Consider the following 11,563-nt stretch of genomic DNA (forward strand, 5'->3'; position numbering starts at 1 on the left):
AACCAACACAACAGATCCATGGGAGAGAATCTGCTATAGCTGAAAAATGAAAGCGGCACAAATACTCATTCTTTCAGCACAAACGATTGACACCATTTATTGTTCAATTTGGACGTTGTGTGTGTGTGGGGGGGGGGGGGGGGGGGGGCGCTGAGTGACGTCATCGCCGTATAATAAACTTGTTATATCTTAAAAACTAAAACATCACAAACCAGCAATAACGCAGTACTGACGATTGGGACTATTTTCACTTAGTTTCGCGACGGGTGGGGGGACGGCTTCACCTAGGTTCACTGCGCTCGCGGCAGTGTCGTGAACGCGCGCCGTCTTCCCGCTTGGCAGCGTGCGCGCGGCCGCGGACAGCAGGAGCAGCGCGGAAGAGGATGCGGCTGCGGCGGCGTCCCGGTGAGTGAAGACAACCGGAGACAAAGTGTGTCTTTACCGCCGCTTCTGTCGCTCTGTAGACCCGAACCGGACCGGTACCGACCGCAGGACCGACCTTCATCAGCTTCCGGCTGTTTGTGAGCGCAGGAATTACAAATATTACAAATCTTCCAACTCGGCGATGGAGGCGAAGTCATGACGCCGATCAAACGGCGGCTGATCACTTTTAATGGCTTGATTAATCGATGAATCAGTTTGGGTGATTGTGTCAGAGTGTGGACTGTTTGAACACTGTCCTCCGGGGAAATGTTTGTTTTATATGTATTTTAATCCTCGGTTGTAGCAGCAGCTGATCCCAGTGAAGGGAAGTGATCTGACAGGTCTCATCAGCTGGCCGGGTTGCCAGGTCCGCTGGGAAAACAAACACGGAATCAGGATTCTGAAGCAAGAACGAAACACAACTCCAAATTAAATACAAACTAATCTAATACAAATCACTAAAAAAGTCTATAATGTTGTTAAACCATTTAAACGGTGAACATTTATAGTCTGTTTGTTTTATACTTCCAGGAGTTCAAACCAATATCCCCCACTTTCAGTCTTATTTCCAATCTATCAGATTAATAACCACAAGCAAGAAGCAAGACAAATATAGTAGCCTGCAGATGACAAACACGTCAGTGAGTGGAAAAAGGCCTCAAATAAATCAAAATGATGAAGAAGTTTACTGATTTTCTTTACATGTTTCTTTCATTTTCTTGAATGTCCTTGTCCTCCTCTGATTCCCATTAGAACCGACTTTACTCTGATTATCAGTCACGGAGAACCAATAAACAGAATTCTCAAATATATCAAAACCTGAGAGGATAGAGATGATAAAGAGGCCATCGAAGCAAACAGCTCTGAGCTGAGCCTCACAGAGGATCCACGACCTGCAGCCTCCTGCTGAGGAACCCACCGTTAAAGGAGGGATAGTTCTGGTTCTGAGCTATTGGATTGAGTCATTAAATCTTGGTCCATGTGGCTGCTTTGGCTTCCTGTGAGGTTTAGAATTGATTTTAAACTCCTTTTTGGGGTCTTCATGGTCTTTCCTCTTCTCAGCTGTCAGACTTTGTTTCACCTCTCGTCGACCCCGACGTTCAACTTTTTAATTATTTGAATGATTCAGACAAAAACCCAAAGGTTTCATTAAAACTGGTTTTATGTGGAGCTTCTAGTCATTTTCTGTAGTAATTGTTTGGTTTTTGTGAAAATATAGACATTTTTATCATCTTAAGAAAAAACCTTAAAGTTTGATTGAAAGGTTTATTATGGCTCCAGACTGAATGGAGTTTTTATCATGTTGCACTCTCTTCTAAATGATTTGCTCTTGAGATGAAGATCGTACTAATAGACATTGATTTAGTCCATGAATCTTCATTTTAACGCGGCTTGTATGTGTCCCAGCCTGACTGGACAGGAGAGGGTTACTATGATCAGTTCATGAAGGACGGAACAACAAGTTCTGATGGTGGAAGTAAGAATGAAGCTTTCAAGGTCTCCTGGTGTTCAAGCTTTTTACTGCTGGTTTCTAATGAGGCTCTGAAACTTTGACTGTCAACGAGGGTTTATTAATTCCTGTGTTTCTTCGTGGGTAAATATATTTGTTTATGTGTCTTTCTGGACACGTTTGGATGAGTTTGACAGTTTGACAGTCTGACATTACCTTTAAAGTCTTAATGGTTCTGATTTTTGATGGAGCCTCACTTTTTAACAGCCCTGCACTGAAATACATAGATAAAGAAATGATACATTTAAAAAAGTATGAATACATTGATTGATTTATATATATATATATATATATATATATATATATATATATATATGCAACGACAGGTAGAAATTTTAAATGTAAAAATATATCAGTATTTATTCAGGTAAATGTAGAAGTCAAGAAATAACCTGGATTGAATTGTTTTCCTTTCGATGATGATTGGTCCCTGATAGAGCTGGTAGAGCTGATAGAGCTGGTACACTGGATCACTGGAGTGAAGGACGAGGTGACTGAGTTTTCTCTGACCTGCTTCTTGTATCGGACCTGCTTCTTGTATCGGACCTGCTTCTTGTATCGGACCTGCTTCTTGTATCGGACCTGCTTCTTGTATCGGACCTGCTTCTTGTATCAGACCTGCTTCTTGTATCGGACCTGCTTCTTGTATCGGACCTGCTTCTTGTATCGGACCTGCTTCTTGTATCGGACCTGCTTCTTGTATCGGACCTGCTTCTTGCATCGGAGCGGACTCATTGACCTGATGTGGACACAATCAGCTGCACAGAGTCGATGTGGAGGAGATTGTTTTGTCTGTGACCTTTGACCCAGCAGATAATAGCTGAAACAGGAGTTGTGTGGAAGGAGCAGCAGCTGTAAAGGAGGTTAAAGCTTTGGTTTGTCTGGTTCTCGCCCCTCCGGAGTCAGACATGGACTACCAGGTGGTATTCGCAGCCGTGGAGAAGACCTGTGAGGACAACCTCTCCGTGCTGTCGGGACCCTCGGATTCGCCCCTCAGCTCCGTGGCCGAGCGTCTGATGGTCTGCATGAGGCAGATCCAGGAGCACGGGCGAGCTATGGGCCCCGTCGTGGCCGGCTTCACCGCCGTCTTCCACCACTACGACCTGGACGCACAAACCATCGGGAACGGCTACCGCAGCCTGGTCAAGGTACGACTGAGAAGCGTCGCCTGGAAAAACCTAATGAAAGGAAGAGAAAGATTATTGAGTGGAAACACTCTCAGTTTTACTGCCGATGCAGCAGATTTTAGAAAAAGAGAAAGTGATAAAAATCTTACATGGAAAAAATTGTTGAAATGAGCAGAAACGTTCTGAAAGGATAAGAAAAGTCAAAATGGTCAAATGGCTCAAGTCACGTTTTCTTAATCCCACATGAGCTGCAGTTTAGGCAACGAACGTTCATGTTCACCAGAACAACATTCTGAGTTTTCTCGGTTTACCTCCTGGTGGAGCTTTTCATGTTTCCATCAAATCAGCTTTGGATTCTGTCGTCAAGACGGATCCAAACACAGGAGACTCAGAGAACCGCTCAGGAATCTCTGAGTCTTCAGGTCCAGTCCTTCTCTTCCAGATCGTTCTCTCCTGCCTCCTCCACATTCTGCACAAAGCCCGCTACATCGCCTCCAACTACCACAGCGCCTTCTTCCGGGCCGAGCACAACGCCCTGGAGATGGAGGCGTACTGCAGCGCGCTGACCCAGCTGCGCGCCTTGCTGCACCTTGCCCAGTGCATCATGGACAACAACGAGCTGGGGCAGCTCTTCTCGCTGCACAACCACGAGCTGACCGCCAGGTTTGTGCAGGAGTACAGCTCCATGCACAAGGCCTGCTTCTACGGCCGCTGCCTGGGATTCCAGGTGAGCCATAGACTGCCACTCCATCACTACCATGGGAGGGGCCAAGGCCTTGGTACCAACAAGGAGTTTGAAGGCGTTGGTACCAAGTATTGGTACCAACGCCATCGAACTCCCAAGTGTTGGTAGCAGTGTCTTGGAACTACCAGGTATTCGTACCAATGTCTTAGAACTACCAGGTATTGGTACCAATGTCTTAGAACTACCAGGTATTGGTACCAATGTCTTGGAGCTACCATGGAGATGAAGGAGTTTGAAGATGTTGTTGCTGAAACTTGATACTAATGTACAAAATAATTAAAACTCGTCTTCATCCCATGGATATCAGAGACTTTGAAGACGTTGGTACGAAATGTCCGTTTCTTTATCGTTTCCTTCAAACCTTCGCCACAGTTCTCCCCGGCCCTTCGTCCGTTCCTGCAGACGGTTGTCATCAGCATGATGTCGTACGGAGAGACGTACGGGAAACAGCAGTCTGGATTAGGTGAGCTGTTTCTGATGTTTCCCTCTGCCAACAGGTTCCTGAACGGTGACACAGGGGCTGTCCTCTCTTAAACATTTGCATTCATGCAACACAGTTCATTCTCTAAATAAAGCCAACAGTGAGGAAAATAACTCGTGACCAAGAAGTAAGAATCCAAAGCAGAACGTTAGAACTTTCTGTCACTATTGCAACTCTGAAAAATGATGGCAGGTTTTCCACCCGCTGTGCACGTTTATCACAGAAGGCCAAAGCAACTGGAGTGTTGGATTTACCTCACGATGCTACCGGGGCTATCGAGGCTAACCAACCAGCAGACATTAATCTGATGTCTGGATGATTCATCTGAAAACAGGCCTGAGTCCTCAGCTGTGTGGAGTTCAGTTGGTTCACTGTCATCCCTAAAGTACTTTATATACAAGAAAAACAAAAAGTACACACACAAACGGTAATATCAAAACCCTACAGCCATCACTTCCTCGCCCCTCAATTTATTCCTATTCTTACCGGATGATCTAACAACACAGAAAGGAATATAGATAACCAAACATTGAAGTACCTGATAGACAGAATGAAAACGTGTAAAAGGAACTTGAAAGCGAAGTTAAATAGATAAAGTGTGGAGTTTGGTTTTAAAACATGAACACTAGGTGGCGTCCTCAGGTAAACGACTCACAAGCACACGACTCCCCGTTTACACATCGTCTCCAGTGGAAACGCTTCGTTTTTGAGTTTCACAAAAGTTTCACATTCACAGCACGACGTTTTGACAACGATGGCCATTTAACTGTCAAACAAATCTGATGAAAATATAAATAATCAAAGAACTTTGAGAGCTTCAGACATCTAGACCTGTTTTTAAACCACCTTGACGCTGTGTAGACCCTCCTCTGAACTCTGCTGTCGGTTGTCATCAAACTTCCCGGCGTCTCCTTGTTTCTCTAAAGTTGCCCTCCTCCCCTGGCAGGTCTGGCGGCTCTCTCCCTCCTGACGTCGGGGAAGTACGTCATCGATCCTGAGCTGCGTGGCGCAGAGTTTGAACGCATCACCCAGAACCTGGACCTGCAGTTCTGGAAGTCCTTCTGGAACCTGACGGAAAACGGCCTGTTCACAGTAAGCAGGGACTCGTGCTCGCACTCTCCGGGGCGACGGCGGCGACGTGTGGTAACCCGTGTGTGCTGGGCTCCGGCAGGGCTTCAACAGGATGGCCTCCAGACAGGTGCAGGTCAACTCCACCTTCACCGTGCCTCCGCTCACTCTGCGCCTGCCGCTGGCCTCCGACCCCAGCCTGTCGGTCAGCGTGGGGCCCCCCGTGGCCCACTGGGGCCCCGGGCCCGTCCACATGCGTCTCATCTCATACCAGCTGCGAGAGGGACAGGTAACGTTCAGCAGGGAGTCTGAGATGAGCTGAGAACAGAAGAGAGTCCATGTTCTCCTGGGACTTCGTTTTAAAGATAATAACGATCCAACTTGGTCGTCTGTCCACTGCAACGTTTGTGTTTCATCCACTGACCCAAAGAGCCGGACCGACTCCAGCCAGCGACCAGTTCAGGCTACGTGGGTTGAAAAAGGTGATTTTAAGTTTGTCTTTTCTCATTTGTCATGTGTTTCGCTGACGTTCCAGGACAGCGAGGAGCTTCTCGCCCTGTCCCGGGCTGATCCCGGGACACGCATGCCCTGGGTTCAGAAGCTGCCTCGCTCCCCTTCACTGCTCATCCACTTCCATGGAGGTGGCTTCGTGGCGCAGACGTCCAGATCTCACGAGGTGCCCGCCCTACGCTGGCAAGGCTTTGTTATTACACAGAGTAACAGTTTCCCTTCTGGAAACTTTCCCTTTGTCTACAAAAGTAACAGTGGATGTGTTTGTTAGAGTTATCTCCGGAGCTGGTCCAAGGAGCTGGGCGTCCCCGTCCTGTCCGTGGACTACTCCCTGGCCCCCGAGGCGCCGTTTCCCAGAGCGCTGGAGGAGTGTTTTTATGCCTACTGCTGGGCTCTGAAGAACTGTCACCTGCTGGGTCAGTGCACGAGTCTGAGCACGAGTCTGAGCACGAGTCTGAGCACGAGTCTGAGCACGAGTCTGAGCACGAGTCAGAGGACAGGTGTGAGCACGCTGCAGCCAACAGGCCGGCAGCGGGGAGGACTTAAGACCAATTCAGACTCCATAAGAACAAGAAGAAAGTTGGACTGTGACGTCAGCCAGCTGCAGAATAAAAAGCTTTTTCAGCAGGAGCGTTCCTACTCCGAGACGAAGCTGTCGTACTCGCAGGCCACGCCCCCTCAAGGAAGACACATTTCTGTGAAGCAGCGTTTTAACTTCTCAACTGCACAGCTTATTTCTTGCTTCAGAAATGCATCGCGCCAAACTGTTTCAGTAATAAAAGAGAGAGTTTGTGTCCGGGCCGCCATGTTGGTCTGGTTTTAACTGCAGGCGCCGACAGCTCTGAGTGATGCGTTCAGGGGAATCACGTAAAACCGCCCTCTGGCATGTTAATGAGTTGCGGGGCTCATACAGTAGAGAGGCTACATGCTGAATATTATTAAAATATGACTGATACAATCATCAGCGAGCTGGATGTGCCTGCGCAGCACACGGCAGTGCCAATGTTCCAGGAGTGCAGCTCCATCAGACTTTATCAGGACGGTTGGTACAGCCAAACCAAATCCCTTCAGCCAGAAGGAGCTGGACGAAGAAAGTGATGTCATTTTCTTCAGCAGGACCCCAAAGTGCCAACATTTCTTCTTGTTCTTATGGAGGATGAATCGGCCTTTCCTGTTTTCTGCTCAGTCCTCATCAGAAACGTGATGGTGTTCAACATTTAGAGGTTTTATTCAATCAGAGTGGACCTCCTGACCTCGACCACAATAAGAAAACAAATTTCAGCTTTCAGAAAGATTTGTTCATGAGAATTAGCTTTATGTTCAGCAGCCACATTCAGTCCAGGTTCTTCCCAAGCCGGTAAAATAGTTCCATAATAACCTTTAAATTTAAACTTCAAACGTTTTCTTTGTGGTGGCGCAGAGTACACGGGATTAAGATGTGCATATTTTCACAAAAGCAAACAATTCCTACCTTATCTTATGGAGCATAATAGAGTGAAATGTCCAGAATGGTGCATTCTGGGAGTTTTCACCCCCCCCCCCCCCCCCCGTTAGCGCGGCTTTGAGGCTGTTTGATAGCGACCGGGTCGCCAGCTGTCATGGCAGCGTCACGATATCTCAGCTGGCGTCTCAGCGATGTGTCGCTACTCTTTAGAAATGTGGTGAAAACAAATCTAGGTTTTCTTTGAAATTCTGACCATTTTCTTGGTCGTCTGTCCTGATTGGAGCGTCTTACTCTACTTGGTGCGGCACGCCACACTGACAGGAAGTGACATCATTAGCTCGCATCACAAGAGTCACAGGTGTTAGTTCTTTAGTTAGCCATCTTACAGGTTAAGGTGTGTGTGTGTGTGTGTGTGTGTGTGTGTGTGTGTGTGTGTGTGTGTGTGTGTGTGTGTGTGTGTGTGTGTGTGTGTGTGTGTGTGTGTGTGTGTGTGTGTGTGTGTGTGTGTGTGTGTGTGTGTGTGTGTGTAGGCTCCACTGCCCAGCGAGTGTGTCTGGCCGGAGACAGCGCCGGGGGGAACCTCTGCATCACCGTGTCCATGAAGGCCATCTCTACCGGCGTGCGGGTTCCCGATGGTGTCATGGCCGCCTACCCCGCCACCCTGGTGACCACAGACGCCTCGCCGTCCCGCCTGCTCACACTCATCGACCCGCTGCTGCCTCTCGGGGTTCTTGCTAAATGCCTGAATGCCTATGCAGGTGTGTGTGTGTGTGTGTGTGTGTGTGTGTGTGTGTGTGTCGCTTCATGTCTCATTTAACGCCAGAGGACTTAAGTGTAACTCCAGAGTGTAACTCCAGAGTGTAACTCCAGAGTGTAACTCCAAAGTGTAACTCCAGAGTGTAACTCCAGAGTGTAACTACAGAGTGTAACTACAAAGTGTAACTCCAGAGTGTAACTCCAGAGTGTAACTACAAAGTGTAACTCCAGAGTGTAACTCCAGAGTGTAACTCCAGAGTGTAACTCCAGAGTGTAGCTCCAGAGTGTAACTCCAGAGTGTAACTCCAGAGTGTAACTACAAAGTGTAACTACAAAGTGTAGCTCCAGAGTGTAACTCCAGAGTGTAACTCCAGAGTGTAACTCCAGAGTGTAACTCCAGAGTGTAACTCCAGAGTGTAACTCCAGAGTGTAACTACAAAGTGTAACTACAGAGTGTAACTACAAAGTGTAACTACAGAGTGTAACTACAAAGTGTAACTACAGAGTGTAACTACAAAGTGTAACTACGGTGTTATTTAGCAACTTTGTTTCCGAAAGGTTTTGTTATGAAAACAATGTAGTTTTCCTGTTGGTCCACTAGTTGGTGCTGTTGTTTGTCTTTGTAATGAGACCACTCACACACAGCAGAGAAAAACCCACTATTCTGTCTTGTTGCTCTTCAGTCTTCTGGCAGGTTTATCTTGTGATGATGATAAATGTGGAATATATTGTTGTATATTTCAAGCTCTGCCCTGTGGTCTGTCCCACATGCCACGGTTTGACCTTCTCTGGTGATGCTGTAGGTATGGAGTACCAGACGGTGGCGCCGGCGGCGGGCAGCGGCACCCTGAGCGCTCTGGGCAGAGACACGGCGCTGCTGCTCAGCGACCTCACACAAGGAGCCTCCAACTGGATCCAGTCCTTCCTGGACCCGGGCCGGTCCGCTCGGTCCACACGGACACCCAGCCAGACCGTCTCCCCTCTCGCCGCCGGCGCCACCGCACGAGACCCCGCGTGCCTCGTCCAGTACCCAGAAGGCTTTGAGCCGCTGCGCTCCGAGTGCCGGGCCATCATCCGGCCGCTGACCTGCCCCGTCATCAGGAACCCGTTTGTGTCGCCTCTGCTGGCGCCGGACGCTCTGCTGAAGGGGCTGCCGCCCGTGCACATCGTGGTAAGAACAACTCTCTGGGAGATTTCATGTTGGGCCACTAGTTGGTGCTGTTGTTTGTTTGTTGTTAAAAACCACACACAGACACACACACACACACACACACACACACACACACACACACACACACACACACACACACACACACACACACACACACACACACACACTCAGCAGAGAACGATGAGCTCTAAACATGAACACTGGCAGAACACGACATTCTAGACGTTTCCATGTAAACGCACAACATTCCTGAAACGGAAGCTGAAACATGCATTTTCACTTGAAACGTCGTCGTGTAAACGAAGACGAGAACTCCTCGAAACTCCCGTTAGCCTTTTGACTCGCCAAAACGGCATTCTGCGACGTGAGAAACGCAATAGGAGCGGCAAAGTAACAGTGAAAGAGTAGAAATGTGTAAAACAGGTGATTGTCGGGAGCGTTTGACTGAGTCGTGTGGTTTTGGCTGTGTCCCCGGCAGACTTCGGGTTTGGACGCCCTGCTGGACGACTCGGTGATGTTCACCCGGAAGCTGCGCGCCATGGGGCAGCCGACCACGCTGACGGTGGTGCCGGACCTCCCGCACGGCTTCCTCAGCCTGTCGCAGGTCGCCAAGGAGACGGAGGCGGCCACTGCGGCCTGCGTGGCTCGCATGAGGGAGGTTTTCCAGCTGGAGGAGCCGGCGGAGACTCAGCCAGACGAGGCGGCGGCGGCGGAGGAGAGTGTCGGGCCGTCGGGCTGAGCATCCCGTCACGCCAATCGGAGGAGGGGCGACGCATTACAAGAAGCTTAACTGCACTTCAATACGACAACACCCAATGAGGGAAAATCACCAAATGTACTTTGCGCTCGCGGTCACATGTCACATGCTCTCAGAAGACTGACGCTGAGCACACATCGGACGCCACGATGACTTTTATTCTGCAACATGATGCACGACATGAGAGCCAGTTTGGTAGAATTACGATAAACTTTGAGGTTCTAAAGACTGAGGGCTGCGATTTTTATTCAAGTTTACATACATTTGATGACTAATACTAACTTTCATTTGCGACGGGTGAAGCAGTATATCCCGTCTAACGAGTGGCCTTTGTATTTTTCTCTCTAATCGAGCCTCAGGGGAAAACCAAAGTCTGGACACCGTCTGGTTTCCAGGCTTAATGAATTCTGCATCTATTCCACACTACATCTGTGTAACGACCCCGACGGGCTGCGCCCGCCTGCCTCTGTGCCTTGACTCCAAGAATTGAAGGTGCACTTTGTCTAGAAGAAAAGCTAAGTTTTATATGACTTTAAAAAAGGATTTTACATTGTGATATGAATATTCGGGTCACTTCAACGCGCCGGTGTTGCCCGTTTGTCACATGTTTACAGCGTAATGAGGCCTTTCACCAGCAGAACATGAAGCTGTCCAGACTCTGTGTTTGTAATTTAAACTTTCATTAAATGAAAGCTTCAAAGGAAAAAACAATCTGGTGGAAACTTTGTATGGAGGAACAAAGGGAGGCAGGATGTGAGCAGCTGATGTGAGAAGAACAGCCCGTCCTGTTCTGTCTCCTGATAAAGCAGCTCAGACGGGGAGGAATGACCTGCTGACCTTCACTGAAACACCCTCACAACACAACACAACACAATTCCTGTTCAGGCTCAACTTATTTCATCCACCGGCAACTTTTTCATCGAACCCTTAACAAGCTGAACCCTCCACTTTCACTGTTAACGATCACCATTTAAATCAGCTGTTTTTAAAATACATTCTGTATATTTCTTCAGTCACTGGTTCACAAAGGGTCGAGCGCCTCCGTGGGGGGTGGGGGGGTTAATTAATCTGTTCAGTTTTAACTATGCAGAATGTATCAAACATTTAGTTAAAAGAAGCAGAGCTTGGATGTAGAAGTTTCAGAAATAAAAAAACAAGTTTGGGATCCAAGATGTTTCAAGTGCAAAACGCGTCATTTTTAGAGGTTTAGTGTTTCACAGCTGACTTTCAACCAGGAGAGGATGGACTGGAAGTCATGACACCGCAGAGGAAACATTGTTCTGATTGTCCGTCGAGACTATTCAAGGCAATTCACAGAGCTTTGCAGGGAAGTAAATGAAATACATTAAAACAAAGCGATTAAGAAATAAATAACTTCACTGTGAATTGCCTTGTGGCTGATTGGCACAATAGAAATATTGTCAGAATTCTGAATAGCCAATGACAATCATTAATAAAATTTGTAATGACAAAGAAGGAGACCCCAGGCAGAATAGCACCTGCAATTAGTCAGGAGCTAATGGAGCTCTCTATGAGATGAACAAATACAGGTACTATTAAAAAAACTCAAG

General features: G+C 47.8%; 1 protein-coding gene across 1 annotated transcript; it reads left to right on the forward strand.

Annotated features, from left to right (window-relative positions):
- Positions 1-361: 361 nt before the first annotated feature.
- On the forward strand, positions 362-11,160 carry lipea (lipase, hormone-sensitive a). The gene is made up of 11 exons (XM_080484636.1): positions 362-405; positions 2,840-3,081; positions 3,503-3,787; positions 4,178-4,268; positions 5,233-5,378; positions 5,458-5,643; positions 5,890-6,030; positions 6,136-6,280; positions 7,839-8,066; positions 8,868-9,235; positions 9,714-11,160. The coding sequence occupies exons 1-11, from the start codon at positions 384-386 to the stop codon at positions 9,972-9,974; spliced, it is 2,115 nt and encodes a 704-aa protein (XP_080340762.1). The 5' UTR covers positions 362-383; the 3' UTR covers positions 9,975-11,160.
- The last annotated feature ends 403 nt before the right edge of the window (positions 11,161-11,563 follow it).

Source organism: Lipophrys pholis, assembly GCF_963383615.2.
Source record: "Lipophrys pholis genome assembly, chromosome: 17".
In the NCBI taxonomy this organism is placed as follows: Eukaryota; Metazoa; Chordata; class Actinopteri; order Blenniiformes; family Blenniidae; genus Lipophrys; species Lipophrys pholis.

Coding starts and splice junctions, on each gene's coding strand:
- lipea (XM_080484636.1), top strand. CDS start 384: ATGCGGCTGCGGCGGCGTCCCG. Junction 406..2,839: donor GCGGCTGCGGCGGCGTCCCG/GTGAGTGAAGAC, acceptor CTCCGGAGTCAG/ACATGGACTACCAGGTGGTA. Junction 4,269..5,232: donor GAAACAGCAGTCTGGATTAG/GTGAGCTGTTTC, acceptor CTCCCCTGGCAG/GTCTGGCGGCTCTCTCCCTC.